Source organism: Panthera tigris, chromosome E3, assembly GCF_018350195.1.
Source record: "Panthera tigris isolate Pti1 chromosome E3, P.tigris_Pti1_mat1.1, whole genome shotgun sequence".
Lineage (NCBI taxonomy): Eukaryota > Metazoa > Chordata > Mammalia > Carnivora > Felidae > Panthera > Panthera tigris.
In genome coordinates, this window is record NC_056675.1 from 23,039,117 (window position 1) to 23,055,271 (window position 16,155).

Consider the following 16,155-nt stretch of genomic DNA (forward strand, 5'->3'; position numbering starts at 1 on the left):
GTCTTTCTCTGTATGACTTACTTCACTTAGCATAACACTCTCCAGTTCCACTTGCTACAAAAGGCCATATTTCATTCTTTCTCATTGCCACGTAGTATTCCATTGTGTATATAAACCACAATTCCTAAGAAGAGTTTTATATCTTGTTTTCATTTTTGTGCATATTCAAGCCACATTATAATAAAAAATCATTCAATCAACACAGGGGAGTCTGCGAGAAGCCCTCTCTAAATGTACCGTGTACATTTTTACAGTTTTGTCCAAGAGATCAATAGTATATAAAATAGAAGAAAAGACTCTTGGTGAATAAGTGAATCTATAATCTAAAAGGCCTCTGGGGTCCTCGGTGGCTCAGTCGGTTAAGTGTCCAACTCTCAAGTCACGATCTCATGGTTTGTGGGATTGAGCCCCATACCAGGGTCTGCGCTGACAGCGAGGAGCCTGCTTGGGATCCTTTCTCTTCCTCTCTCTCTGTTCTTCCCCCACTCAGGCACACACTCTCTCTCTCAAATGTAAATAAATAAACATTAAAAAAAAAAAACCCTAAAAGGTCCTGGATACACTATTCCTGGTGGTCCTTAGAGTAAAAGATAAATCTGTCTTAACCCAAGGTCTATGTCAAGGGGAGATGTGGCTGTGGGCTGGTGTGCAAATCTGACTAAATGTCCTCCAACCCTGATTCAGTGAAGTGTTCTTCTTTAATTCTGTTTTATTCTCCACCTCCCATGCACTCCTAGTTTCTGCATGGTCATCTTCACAGCCCTTGCTGGCCAGATTTTGGTGGCTATCTAAATTCTACATGTGATAAATTTGAAAAAAAGTCACTTGTGGCTAGCAATAGACATGGAGTAGCCAATTGTTCTGGACAAGTTGCAAGTTGTGCCAGTTACTTGACTTTCTGAGCTTGTTTGGGTTTGTAGGAAGGAACACTTGGGGCTTAAAGCTCTTGATGAGGCCATTTTCCAGCTGTTGGAGAAATTCCTTTGAGAGCCGTCCAGGAGACTGCTTCTTGAAGAGGTATGTTCCTGCTTGGTCCTTTGTGCTAATGCAGATACCTCTCTCCCACTGCAGGTCTTCAAGAACCCCCACGAGGTGGTGACCGTGCTGCTGATTCAGACTCTGGGGGCCTTGCTGCCCACCCTGCCTGACTGCCTCAGCTCAGGCGTGGAGAGGGCAGGGCCTGAGCTGGGGCTCCTCAAGCTCCTGGAGTTCTACGATGCCACTGCCCACTTTGCCCAGGGGCTGGAGATGGCGCAGCTCTCCCGCCCACGTAAATGCTCCTTCCTCCCAGTCCCCTGGCCTGTCTTCACATGCTCTTTTTGAAGCTTCTGGGGCTTGGGTTTGTCTGTCTTTTCGGATGACTGATTTTACAGATTTGGAAGGGATCCTTGTTTTCCTTCTCAGCAGATATGGAAGCCTTTTCCATGAAAGCATTGCCATTGGAAATGGTTGCTGCCTGATGTATTAACCAAACCCAGTGCTACCTAGGGGCTTTGCATGCTCTGGGGAAGTGAGGGGCACTTTGGCAGGCACTTAGAATGTGCAAGAGGCAGGTGGGCCTCAGTGGCCTCGAATTGGCAGCAGATTGCATTGGGAAGGTAGTGTCCTCTTCCCTTGAGATGTCACAAGACCTCAGACAACTCAACCTAAAAAGTAAGCTGAAGAGGACGAATAGGTCAGAAGAAATTTTTGATAGGGCGTCAGCAAGGTTTTAAGGGCAGGGAGGCCATGTTAGGACTAGGGGTAGTTGTGGGGAAAATGGGCATTCCCCAGCTGTGTCTGGGAGCAGAGCTCTCCTCCTTCCCATTTGGGAACACAGCGATGTTGTGTTACATTTCCCCAGCTGTTTCCCCTGTAAGTTAAAAGCATCATAAACTTTCAGGTAGCACAAGATCTCATGACGCATGCTGCTGTCAAATCAGGAAATCGCTTCAGGAAGGCCTTGTCCTGCCGTTTGGCGGCTATGTGTCACTAACTTGGTTTATTTAATAGTTATTCCCTTTAATTACATTTGGTTATAATTACTTCGTACATTCCAGGGAGTGTGTTTATTGTTCCAGTTCCGGATGATTCATAGGTGTTTTGGCTCACTCACTCGGCAGATCTTGGTTGTGGGAAAGGCTTGGGGGATGTGGGTAGCTTCCAGGGGACCAGGATGCCATGTCCATGGGGCTAGAGTGTAGGCCATGTAGCCTGCTGGAGCAGAGTGGAATGAAGGTAGGGCAAAAGGGCAGGTTGCCTTCCTCCCACTGGTGATGGACATTACTGAAGAAGAGAGAACCACCCTCCAAAGAATAATGCATACAAGTGCTTTGTTAGTCAGCCATGGAAATTTAGATTTTTAATGATTCCTATCAAGGTTTCCAAAAAAGTATTTTTTTTTTTAATTTAAAAATACTTTGGAAACACCCAAAAATAAAATAGAGTAAAAATGATTCACAACGTCATCATTCAGAGAGAGCCTCTGGCAGCCTTCCATTGTATTTTCTGCTAGTAATTCAAATATAAATACACATTTTCCACAAATACATATAAAAATATATACACATATACACCTACACACATATACATCTTTTAAAATAATGGTTGCATACAAACTTAAATTATCTTTTTTTGCTCAAAATAATATAATGAGAGGGTTTTTTTTTAGTGTTTATTTTTGAGAGGGAAAGAGAAAGAGAGACAGAGTGCGAGTGGGGGAGGGGCAGAGAGAGAGAGGGAGACACGAAATCTGAAGCAGGATCTAGGCTCCAAACTGTCTGCACAGAATCTGACACGAGGCTCGAACTCACAAACCATGAGATCATGACCTGAGCCGAAGTAGGACACTTAACTGAGTGAGTCACCCAGGCGCCCCTATAATGAGTATTTTTTTTAGTGTCATTAAATGTTTTCCCAAGACATGTTTTTTTTGTTTTTTTTTTAAACGTGTATTTAATTTTATTTGTTGCCTTTTTTTGTTTTTGGCCTATTAGCATTTTTTAATTGCCTCTGAACTAAACTTGCTCCATACCCAGGTATAGCAGTTTCTAGCATTTGTCCAGGACCAAGACATGGGTTGTTTTTTTTTTTTAATTAAATTAAATTAAATTATTTTATTTTATTTATTTTTTAAATTTATATCCAAATTAGCGTAGTGCAACAGTGATTTCAGCAGTAGATTCCTTAATGCCCCTTACCCATTTAGCCCAGCCCCCCTCCCACACCCCCTCCAGCAGCCCTCAGTTTGTTCTCCATATTTATGAGTCTCTTATGCTTTGTCCCCCTCCCTGTTTTTATATTATTTTTGCTTCCCTTCCCTTATGTTCATCTGTTTTGTCTCTTAAAGTCCTCATATGAGTCAAGTCATAGGATTTTTGTCTTTCTCTGAATGACTAATGTCACTAAGCATAATACCCTCCAGTTCTATCCAATAGTTGCAAATGGCAAGATTTCATTCTTTTTGATTGCTGAGTATACTCCATTGCATATATATACCACGTCTTCTTTGTCCATTCATCCATCGATGGACATTTGGGCTCTTTCCATACTTTGGCTATTGTCGATAGTCCTGCTATAAACATGGGGGTGCATGTGTCCCTTCGAAACAGCACACCTGTATACCTTGGGTAAATACCTAGTGGTGCAATTGCTGGTTGTAGGGTAATTCTGTTTTTAGTTTTTTGAGGAACCTCCATAACTGTTCTCCAGAGTAGCTGCACCAGCTTGCATTCCCAAAGACATGTTTTTTAATGACCACTTGTAAGTATGGCTTACTTTAATGATTTTATCTACTATTATAAATAAAACTATTATGAATAGTCCAGCACATTAATTTTGAGCCCCGAAATTTTGATTATTCCTTAGGATAAGCTTAAGAATTACAGTTGCCAAGAAATGAACATTTTAAAGATGTTTGTCATATTTTGCTCTTGAGAAGATAGTGACTGAGGGTGTCCATCCCCCATGTCCTTACTTGCACTGGACACTACTTGTTTTTCTCCATCATTGCCAGGTTCTTAGACAGTTAATGACATTTCATTGTGATTTTTCATTTCTTTTATTACTAGCAAGTTTTAAATTTATATTATAAACTTCTTTTTTGAATTGCTTATTCGTTTGCCTATTTTTCAATTTTTGGGAGTTTGATTTATTTTGGGTTAATTTATAAGAGCAATTTATTTAAAATAATATATCATTAAATATTGAAAGCAACAAAGTACGTGTTATAAAAATTCGTGTTATAGAAATCTGTAACACAAAATGAAAGTCTCCTATAAAACCCAGCTTGCTTGAAATAACCACTGTTAAAAATTTGGTGTCTATCCCCAAATATCCTTATGTAGGAAGGATTTTTTCCCTATTGTTTATCAAGTATGTTACAGATGTATTTTCTTTTTTTACTGTTTATTTTTTGAGAGAGAGCGCGAGCAGGGGAGGGGCAGAGAGGGAGACACAGAATCCAAAGTCAGACGCTTTACCAACTGAGCCACCCCAGCGCCCCTACAGATATAGTTTCTAACTTTATATTTTGCCTTTAACGTTGTTTCTATTTTAGTAATTAATGCATGTACATGGTATTATTAGAAATATGTAAATTATGTAATAGAAAAACTAATTTTCTAAAATAGCTTAAGTTGATTTTATAATTAATAAGCAATAGGTATTCATTATAGAAAAACCCAGAAAACACAAAGAAGGAGAAAGATCATTCTTAGTCTACCATTTAGAAACCGTATTTTGTGTTATATATATGTACTGATTCTGCATGAATGAGAGGGTCTCTGTATCCTTTACTTTTTTTTTTAATTTCTTTTTTAATGTTTACTTTTAAGAGACAGAGAGACAGAAGAGGGTAGAGAGAGAGGGGGACAGAGGATTTGAAGCTGGCCCTGTGCTGACAGCAAAGAGCCCAATGCAGGGCTTGAACTCATAAACCATGAGAGCATGACCTGAGCTGAAGTCAGACGCTTAATTGACTGAGCCACTCAGGTGTCCCTTTAAATATTTTTAGTAGAATATTTTATTATTGTTATCAGCCTCCCCCCAATATAATACTGACTCAATACTGTCACCTAATACACAAATTTTTCCATTTGTTCCACAGGTCTCTATAGCTGCTTCTCCACCTCTCCCTCCCATTAAGATCAATCGATGTGCATACATTGTATTTGGTTGTCTTGTCTCTTTTTTATTTGTTTTTGTCTTGTCTCTTTAAACTCTTAATCTGAAACAGTCATCCCACCTCTCTTTTGTCTTTCATGACATTGACATCTTTGAAGAATACAGTGTAATTTTCTAGTGGAATGTCCCATATTTTGGAATTGTCTGATTGTTTCCTGAAGATTAAATTTAGATTAAATATTTTTGCAAGAATACTACATTAATGATGATGATGTGTATTTCCTGTGGCATCACATCAGGAGACACATAATGTGCAACTATTGGTGATGGTTGGATTAATCGCTTGGTAGATGTATCTAGTGTATCCAGTAGATCTCTCTATTATAAAGGTACCTCTTCCTCTTTGTAATTAATAAGTAATCCATGGGGTGATGCTTTGAGCTGATAGGAAAATACTAATCCTCAAAGAACATTTACTCAGTGACTTTACCATCCATTGATAAATCTTGCCTGAATAAATTTTCACACTATACTGATTATAAAATGGCGACTCTCAGGGCGCCTGAGTGGCTCAGTCGGTTGAGCATCCGACTTTGACTCAGGTCATGATATTGCGGTTTGTGAATTTGAGCCCCGCGTTGGGCTCTGTGCTGACAGCTCGGAGCCTGGAGCCTGCTTTGGATTCTGTGTCTCCTCCTCTCTCTGCCCCTCCTATGCTCATGCTCTGTCTCTCTCTGACTCTCAATAATAAACGTTTAAAAAAATGGCAATTCCCTAATTCTCTCATTCCTTCTACATTTATTTGCAGACCTTATTTTGTAAAGAAGAAATTTTTTTTCTTTCCTCACTTTTTAAAAGTTTTATTTATTTATTTAAAAAATTTTTTAATGTTTTTTATTTTTGAGAGACAGAGACAGAGTGTGAGTGGGGGAGGGGTAGAGAGAGAAGGAGAATCTAAAGTAGGCTCCAGGCTCTGAGCTGTCAGCACAGAGCCAGATGTGGGACTTGAACTCATAGACTGTGAGATCATGACCTGAGCTGAAGGGACACCCAACCGACTGAGCTACCCAGACACCCCTAAAAGTTTTATTTGTTTAATCTCTGCACCATGTGGGGCTCAAACTCATGACCCTGAGATCAAGAGTTTCATGCTCCTCCTGAGCCAGCCAGGTGCCCCCTTTCCTTACTTTATTATTTTTTTTAATTTTTGTTATTTATTTATTTTGAGAGAGAGCATGTGTGCACAAGTGGGGGAGGCACAGAGAGAATCCCAAGCAGGCTCCATGCCATCAGCACAGAGCCTGATGCAGGGCTCGAACTCACAAACTGAGATCATGACCTGAGCGGAGATCAACAGTTGGACACCCAGCCAACTGTACTACCCAAGCACCCCCCTTTCTTTACTTTAATATCACTATGAATTCATGGATTCTTTTTTTATTCATTGTGTTATGATTTACCGTTGCCATTATTCATTTTGGTGCTTGAATTATTTCAAATTTGGACAGTAGTTGCCCCTTTAGGTTGCCTCCTGTATCTTTTTGACATGTCCCCATCAGTCTTTGAGTACTTCCTTGCTGTTTGGCACAAATAATTCCAGGAACACATACTTTTCCTGCCTCAGACCTATGTTTTCCGAGGAGCCAGGTGTCTTTTAGTGGGAAATGGTATTTAGAAACCAAGGTCTGGACACTGAGGGTGCTCATTGTTGCTGGGGTTCAGGTCCTTTTGGTGGACAGAGCTAGGAAATACATATCTCCAGTTTATACTGATCCTTCTAAATCAGATCCACTTTACCTTCTGCATCTCTTCTTGTACAGTGAGAACTCTGGTTCTCAACTGCGTGTGTGTGTTTTATATATGTGTGGGTGTCCAGTTATTTTTCATGACTGCATTATGGATAGGTCACAACATACTTAATTTATTCACTCAACTACAAATGAACTGGTACTGGAATGCTGAACACTGAGCAAAACCAGACACAGTCCCTGCTCTCATACAACATCTGTTCTGGTGGGAGATAACCAAATTATCATAGTAATAGGTGTATAATTACAAAATGAGATGAGTACTTTGAAAGAAAGCAGAGTGGTTCTAGGAGAATATATGAACAAACAATGCTGATTGAGCCTGGTGACTTGAGCTGAGTGAGTCCTGAAAGAAGATTGGGAGGTGACCAGATGCAGGAGGGTAAGGGAGAAAAAAGGTCCTTCCAGACAGAACTGACCAGAAGGGAGCCCAGTGCTTCTGAGGAAGCACAAGAAGGCTGGAGGCCAAGGGAATTGTGAAGGGGGAAAGGCTGGGCAGTAACAATAGAGACAGCTGGCATTTATTAAGTGTTATCACATGCTACACAGAGATTTTATGTAATCTCCATGAAGGCCTTGTAAGATTGATGCCATTTTTTTTCTTTCTATAATTTATTTTTTATAATTTACATCCAAGTTAGCACACGATGCAACAATGATTTCAGGAGTAGATTCCTTAAGCCCCTTACCCATTTAGCCCATCCCTCCTCCCATAACTCCTCCAGCGACCCTCTGTTTGTTCTCTGTATTTAAGAGTCTCTTATGTTTTGTCCTTCCCCTGTTTTTATATTATTTTTGCTTCCCTTCCCTTATGTTCATCTGTTTTGTACTTTGAAGTCCCATATGAGTGAAGTCATGTGATACTTGTCTTTCTATGACTAATTTTGCTTAGCATAATACCCTCTAGTTCTATGCCTGTAGTTGCAAACAGCAAGATTTCATTCTTTTTGATTGCCCAGTAATACTTCAGTGTGTGTGTGTGTGTGTGTGTGTCTTTATCCATTCATCCATCGATGGACATTTGGGCTCTTTTCATACTTTGGCTATTGTTGATAGTGCTGTTATAAACGTTGGGGTGAATGTGCCCTTTGAAACAGCACACCTGTATCCCTTGGGTAAATGCCTAGTAGTGCAACTGCTGGGTCGTAGGGTAGTTCTATTTTTAATTTTTTGAGGAACCTCCATACTGTTTTCCAGAGTGGCTGCACCAGCTTGCATTCCCACCAGCAATGCAAAAGAGATCCTCTTTTTCTGCATCCTCATCAACATCTGTTGTTGCCTGAGTTGTTAATGTTAGCCATTCTGACAGGTGTGGGTGGTATCTCATTGTGGTTTTGATTTGTATTTCCCTGATGATGAGTGATGTTGAGCATTTTCTCGTGTCGGTTGGTCATCTGGATGTTGTCTTTGGAGAAGTGTCTATTCATGTCTTTTGCCCATTTCTTCACTGGATTATTTGTTTTTTGGGTGTTGAGTTTGATAAGTTCTCTATAGATTTTGGACACTAACCCTTTATCTGATATGTCATTTGCAAATATCTTCTATTCCATTGGTTGCCTTTTTAGTTTTGCTGATTGTTTCCTTCACTGTGCAGAAGCTTTTTATTTTGATGAGGTAGGTCCCAGTAGTTCATTTCTGCTTTGGTTTCCCTTGCCTCTGGAGACGTGTTGAGTAAGAAGTTGCTGCGGCCGAGGTCAAAGGGGATTTTGCCTGCTTTTTCCTCGAGGATTTTGGTGGCTTCCTATCTTACATTTAGGTCTTTCATCCATTTTGATTTATTTTTGTGTATGGTGTAAGAAAGTGGTCCAGGTTTATTTTTATGCATGTTGGTGTCCAATTTTCCCAGCACCATTTGCTGAAAAGACTCTCTTTATTCCATTGGATATTCTTTCCTGCTTTGTCAAAAATTAGTTGGCCATACGTTTGTGGGTCCATTTCTGTGTTCTCTATTCTGTTCCATTGATCTGAGTGTCTGTTTTTGTGCCAAAGATTGATGCCATTATTAACCCCAGTGTACAGTTGAGGGAACAGGTGTTGAAAGTTCTATCATTGGCACATAGTCACATAAGTAGGAGGCAAGAGAACTTGGATAGGAGAGCCTTCACTCTTCACTGCTTCCCTCTTTCACCTTCTGAGGTCAGTCCTTGTGGGTCCTTGCAGGCTATAGAAAAGATTTTGGATCCCAGCTGATACACTCAAAGACTGATTATGGATGTTTCAAAAAGATAAAGGAGGCAGCCTGAAATGACCAAATTTGAAATAACTTGAACATCAAAATGAATAACAACGACGGATCATGACACAATGAATATAAAACGAATCCACGAGTTCACAGGAATATTGTATTAAAGAGAGAGAAAGAGGAAAATCTCTTCTTTACAAAAGAAGGCCTGCATATAGATGTAGAAAGAATGAGGGAATTAGAAAATCACCCTTTTAGTTTTTTTAAGGTTTATTTATTTTGAGAGAGAGCGTGAGCAGGGGAGAGTCAGAGAATCTCAAGCAGGCTCTGTACTGTCAGTGTGAAGCCCGATGAGGGGCTTGAACCCATGTACTGTGAAATCATGACCTGAGCTGAAATCAAGAGTTGGACACTTACGCGACTGAGCCACCCAGACTCTCCAGGAAATCAACATTTTATAATCATCAGGCAAAGGTTATTAATAGATGCTAAAGTCACTTGGGTAAGTGTTCAACTTGGAAGCTGAATTGCTATGTCCTGGAATATGCCCGTTTTGATTTTTGATACAAACATGCTTTGCATTTTTTTATGTATTGAATACAGGAGTTTTTTGGAATGCCTAGTATATGGGGTTGCAAGTTCTGGAAAAGTGTTCTTCCTGCAGAGCCTTTTCTCTGTAGCATTTCTGCAACTTGACCTTGGCTAGAGTTAGCATTTGAAGGGATTCTTGACCATGACAGGTTGTGGAACGAAGGGGGTTGGTGGCTTTAATAGTGCTCTGTGGGGCGTCTGGGTGGCTCAGTTGGTTAAGCATCCAACTTCAGCTCGGGTCATGATCTCACGGTCTGTGAGTTTGAGCTCTACGTTGGGCTCTGTGCTGACAGCTCAGACCTGGAGCCTGCTTCAGATTCTGTGTCTCCCTCTCTCTCTGCCCCTACCCCCCCCCCCCCCACTATCTCTCTCTGTCTCTGAAAAATGAATAAACCTTAAACATTTTTTTTTAAATAGTGCTCTGGACAGATAATACATAGAGCTCACATTTATGAAAATATTTACTGAAGTGATTGTGGGAACTTCCATGAACAACAAAAGCAAATTGACAAAATGTAGTCACCCCAAGATGAGACCGGAAAAGTTCCCGTACAGTACCTTTCACCTGTTTTTTTTTTCCAGCAATTTCTGACTCTTTGTTCATCATCAATTTTAATTTTTGATTCCCTTAAGATGAGTACAACCTGGTGAAAGTCACAGAGCTGGTGGAGGCTGTATATGGTCCATACAAACCTTACCAACTGAAGTATGGCGACATGGAAGAGAAGAACGTCCTCATCCAGATCAGCGCTGTGCCCTTGGTAATGTCATAGTACTGCCGGTGGCCATCTAGGAATTATACGGTTTGCCAGCCACGGGGTTGGTGAAGTGGGGAGGTGGCATCAGGTGTGCAAAGAGTGGGAACAGGTGTGCAAAAACAGGCTCTTAATTACCTTGTGGGGTTTTCAATCCAAGTGTAAAATGAAACCACAGATATGCTACCAATTTTCTATTTAAAATCTCAAGTAAAGGTCCAGCAGAATGAGAGACTTAAATCTTTCGGGGATAAGTTGATGATCTCCCTGATTTGACAAATTCTTATTATGGCAGTCTTTTGTCTAAGGAATATATGGAAATGGGCACAGGAACTGTACATTCATGGACCTTGCCCCAGGGGTGGGTTTGCTTGTGCGGGCCTCCGAGGGGAAGAGAAGGCATTCCCATTACAAATATTAAGGTTATCTAGCATGAAGCGAGTTGACATTTAAGAGTAGATCTCACACTAGTTAAACTCTGCTGCCTCCTGCCATTTTTCCGTTTTCCAGGGACATGCCTAGAAAGTCCGTTCCGCCTCAGTTACATTCTTGCCCCTGAAGGAAGCATTTTCCTTTTCCTACATTCTTCTGGAGTGTCTGATATGGAGAATTTGAATTCTAGCTTTAGAGCCAGGGGGGAGATGCCATCTTAATCACAGAAAAAGAGGAAAGAGATGAAAAGTACAGGATTTTGATCCTGCTTTTCTGGCAGGAGTTCACATGTGTGATCTCACGGGCCACATCGATTTCCTCCCCTTGGGTCAGGCTCCCAGAGGGCTGTTGCCGCTTGGCGCTGTGTGTCTGCCACCTGACTTGGGTGGTTTTACCACCGGCGAAGAGGTTTGGAGGTCTCCTCCATCTTAATGTTGTCTATTCATTTGTTCTCGAGCCTGAGGCAGCTTTCGTTTGTCCATATTTGCTGACCAGGAGCACGGGGAGGTCATTGACTGTGTGCAGGAGCTGAGCCACTCTGTGAACAAGCTCTTCGCTCTGGCTTCTGCAGCTGTTGACAGATGCATCAGATTCACCAATGGCCTCGGGACCTGTGGCTTGCTGACAGCACTGAAATCCCTCTTTGCCAAGTAAGGCTGGGGTGTGGGGACAGGGCCGGCTACTCCGGAGGGCGCTGTCTGCCCCAGTTGAAAATGCGTGTGTTCTGTGTTCCTCCTGTGAGCCCTGGAGAAGCACCTGAATGGCCATGAATTTGGCAATGGCTAAATAAGATATGGTATATTTGTACAAGGGAACTCTATTTGGCAGTTACAGTATTAATAGGGCTACACATACCAACATTGATAGAGTTCATTGAGTGAAAAAAAAAAAGCAAGTTGCAGAATCCTATGTAGAGTCTAATACAGTATGTGAAAACAACATAAAAAAATAGGGTATACTTTCCATAGCAGGGTTCAGCAGACTTCTTCTGCAGAGGGCCAGATGATAAACATTTTAGGCTTTTGGGCCTTATGGTCAATAGAAACTTCGGTAGATGACACATAAATGAATGGGCATGGCTGTATTCCAGGAAAATTTCACTTACAAAATAGCCTAGAGTACCAATCCCTGTTCTGGATCTTGTTTTGTTTGTTTGTTTGTTTGTTTGTTTGTTTGTTTTCCATGCTTTAACATGCATTATATATTCCTGTAGAAGAGGTGTCAACAAACTCTTAACACATGAGCCAAATCTGGCCTGCCCTCTGTTTTTGTAAATAAAGTTTTATTGCAACACAGCCATGTCCATTCCCTTATCTATGGTCTATGAAGGTAGAAGTGAGTAGTTAGAGCAGAGACCTTGGGACCCTCAAAACCTAAAATAATGGGACCTTAGCAGAAAAAAGGTTTGCTGAGCTCTAATGCCTGGAAGGTTAGGCCACAAACTCAAAACATCTGTTATCTTTGGGGAGGTAGGAAAGGAGGGAAGGACTAGGGTGGTATTCATAGAGGATTTAGCTTTCTTTGTTATTTTCTGATTTTTAAAAAAGCATATAGTCATGCATTTCTTGTGTAGCTAAAAATATAAAAATGAGAGAAATACGTCATGCTAAGTGAAGGAGGTCAGTCACAAAAGACCACATGCTGTATGATTCCACCTGTATGAAGGATCGAAAACAGGCAAGTGGGTAGGAACAGAAAATAGATTCTCCCCTGGCTGAGGAGAGGTGGACATTTGGAGGAGATGGGGGTTCAATACCAAAAGACACAGGGCTTTTTTTCAGGTGATGAACATGTTCTCAAGTTGATTGGTGATGGTCACACAGCCCTGTGACTACACTAAAATCACTGGGTTGTACTCTTTAAATGGGTGAATTGTGTGGTGTGTGAATTCCATTGCAACAGAGCTGTGGAGAGAAAGAAGAGGACACTAAATCACGCTGAGTTAGGAACAAGTGAGCAAGCAGCATAAGGCTGGATTTTCTGACCCGTGCAGTTGAGGCGTGAGGGCCCTCAGGTCGGTCTGCTGCAGTCTCCCACTTAGAGACAAATATGTTCTTAGGCTCTCCAAAGACCTTCCTTTGGTAGCTTGTTCTAGAATGAAGTCACCCTCAGTCTCGAGAAATTTTTTTTTTAATTGAACTGAATGCTGTTTTCCTGTAGTAAATTTTAGGGAGCTTTTGGCATTCCAGAAATACTGGGCACGCCCCTGTGAGCTCTGAGGTCCGTGGTGCAGTGGGCAGTTACCACCTCCGGAGGGCAGCTCCCAGTGTAGACGTTAGGGCTGCCAAAAATAATGCTGTAGAATAATTTTTTAGAATACAAAAAAGTATTAAAAAGTCAAAATCTTCTTCCCTTCCTTTCTACCCTTAGTCCTTCTGCTCAGAAATACCCACTCTTGCACATTTTGCTTTTACTCTTTCAAAAGAAAATGTCAGCTGCCTGGGTGGCTCAGTCGGTTAAGCGTCTGACTTTGGCTCAGGTCATGATCTCATGGTTCGTGAATTTGAGGCCAGAGTTGGGCTTGCTGCTGTCAATGTGGAGCTTGCTTTGGATCCTCTGTCCCCCTCTCTCTCTGCCCCTCCCCTGCTTGTGTTCTCTCTCTCTCTCTCTCTCTCTTTCTTTCAAAAGTAAATAAAACATTAAAAATTTTATATAGATGAAAGATTTTTCAGCTCTTCCCTCTGTAAAGAAAAATTTTTTATCAACCTTAACTATTATTTTTTTTTAATTTTAGAGAAGGAGGTGCCTGAGTGACTTGGCCGGTTGAGGTCTCTGACTTCGGCTTGCTGTTCCCATTTGAGCCCCCATTCCTACTTGCTGCTGTCAGCGCTGAGCCTGCTTCAGATCCTCTGTTCCTGACCCCCCGACCCTCCCTGGTTCACATTTTCTCTCTCTCTCAAAAATAAATAAAACATTAAAAATTCTTTTTAGAGAGGGAGAGCAGGAGTGGAGGAGAGGAGCAGAGGGGGAGAGAGAGGGAGTCTGAAGCTGGCTCCACACTCAGTGTGGAGCCCAACTCGGGGTCCGATCCCACAACCCTGGGATCGTGACCTGAGCTGAAATCAAGAGTTGGATGCTTAACTGACAGAGCCACCCAGGCGCCCCTCAACCTTAACTACTGTATCTTGAGGGACTGGGTTTATTTAAGGAAGTTCCTCTCTCTTATCCCCTGCCCCTTTCAGCTCTTGTGAGTGATATTTTTACTTCCAGTTCTGTTGGTTATTTTGGTTACTTCATTAAAAAAAAAAATAACAGGGGCACCTGGGTGGCTCAGTCAGTTAAGCATCCGACTTCGGCTCAGGTCATGTTCTCTTGGTTTGTGAGTTCGAGCTCTGTGTCGACCTCTGTGGTGACAGCTTGGAGCCTGGAGCCTGCAGCCTGCTTTGGATTCTGTGTCCCCCTCTCTCTCCGCCCCACCCCTGTTTGTGTTCTGTCTCTGTCTTTCAAAAATGAATAAACATGGGGCGCTTGGGTGGTTCAGTTGGTTGGGCGTCTGACTTCGGCTCAGGTCATGATCTCACAGTCTGTGAGTTCAAGCCCCGCATCGGGCTCTGTGCTGACAGCTTGGAGCCTGGAGCCTGCTTTGGATTCTGTGTCTTGCTCTCTCTCTGCCCCTCCCCTGCTCACGTTCTGTCTCTCTCTCTCAAAAATAAGTAAAACATTTAAAAAATTTTATTAAAAAAATAACATAGATCTATATTAAAAATTCAAACTGTATATAGGGTATGTGGTGAAACTAGGTCCCCTCTAGAAGGGAAGATTTTGAAGCTACCCCAGTAGCTGCTGTTTGTAAAATTAGGGCAATCAGAGTGAAGCTAACTGGAGCAGGGTTGGGAGGGGACATCGTTCAGTCATGGGGAGGGCATTAAGGACGGCAGGGGCACATGGGGGAGGTTGGAGGGGGCTGGCCTAACTTGAACTAGGGTAAAGCCATAGGATATAGCAACTGAGAAGGGGTTTCAGAATCAAGGGCTTCCCAACTATGACAGGAGTGTGGGCTTTGGGGTCGGAGCCACCTGGGCTTAGCCCTGGCTCTGATGCTTACCGGCTGGGGCCTCTGGGAGCCTCGGTGTCTTTTTGCTGAGTAAACTGAGGAGGCCATCTTCATGGCAGTTGTGGGTATCAAGTGAAAGCATGTATCAGAGCCCCTAACACAGTGACTCTTATGTGGCAGGGACCCCCAGGAACATTTACTGTGAGAGAGAATCGGAAGGTTTGGGAACAAATGTGATAAAACTGTGATGTGATGAACACTGTGGCCGAATGGACACCCCCTCCCCCAGTACTCTACTGCCTACTCGGCCTCCCAGAATGCCATCCTGAGCTCCTGCAGAGCAAGGGCCTCGCTGCTTGGCATGCTCCTCTAAGACTTTTCCATCATAGTGCGGGGCGGTAGCACAGTCGGTTAACCTCCTGCGGCTGAAGCACAGCCGTGTTCCTCAACATCCCTCCTCCCGCCCTCCCCCGTCTGTTGGTCCTTGAGGCCCGTCCCCCTCCCACAAGGACTGACAGAAAGCTGTCCCTCCTCTTGGTACAAAGGGGAGGTGCCGTGGGTGGATATCGGTTTCATGGCTCTCCCCTCTAAAGCCTCGGGCCCGTGGCCAGGGGGCCGCGGTGTCACTTGTAGTCAGCGCAGAGGTCTGAAGCAGTTTCTGCTGCCTGTGGCCTTTCTTTCCTCCACACCAGCTTGCTCTTCAGGCCTGTGCCCTGGGCGTCACATCCCACTTTCCTCACTTCGAGCTAATGCTTTGGGGAGGGAGAGAGGTCAGACTTCTTGTGAGGGACACAGATGGCCTAGGTTTTCAGGGAGCCTCGTGGTTTCCAGAGAACAGGACCTCCCCTGACCCTTTCCTGATACGCAAGGACCTGCACTTGTTTGTTCGTGTTCCAAGAGCTGTACGTCCTCAAAGGCACCACCACCCCACATCAGCTTGCATTTCCTACTTTCTGGGGAACTTTTGTGTATATTACTTCGTTTATTTTATTTTAGCATCATGGCAACCCTGTGAGGCAATTTAGCAGACGTCATTAAGGATGAGGAAGCTGAGGCCCAAAGACACCCACACACTTTGCCAAGGCCACACTGCCAGTCTGGCATTCGTTTGGGAACTGTTCCCAGGTGTCTCTTTTATGGCCAGCCCTGTGCTAATTTCTGGGGGAACGGTTATGAGCCACAAAGGGATAGTCCCTCTTCTCCAGGAGCTTCTAGCCTAGTGACAGCACGTGCTTCGAACACACACGTGAAAGAAGCTGTCTGGTTAAACCTTTCCCATGAGGGAAAGCA

At 42.8% G+C, this 16,155-nt stretch overlaps 1 protein-coding gene across 1 annotated transcript in view; it reads left to right on the top strand.

Moving 5' to 3' along the window:
• The window catches only part of COG7 (component of oligomeric golgi complex 7), an 83,267-nt gene that overhangs the window by 34,974 nt on the left and 32,138 nt on the right, over positions 1-16,155 (top strand). The window contains exons 7-9 of the mRNA XM_015538351.2: positions 1,072-1,270; positions 10,318-10,445; positions 11,367-11,521. Of these exons, the coding sequence (XP_015393837.2) occupies positions 1,072-1,270; positions 10,318-10,445; positions 11,367-11,521 (482 nt within the window). The remainder of the gene's footprint in view (positions 1-1,071; positions 1,271-10,317; positions 10,446-11,366; positions 11,522-16,155) is intronic.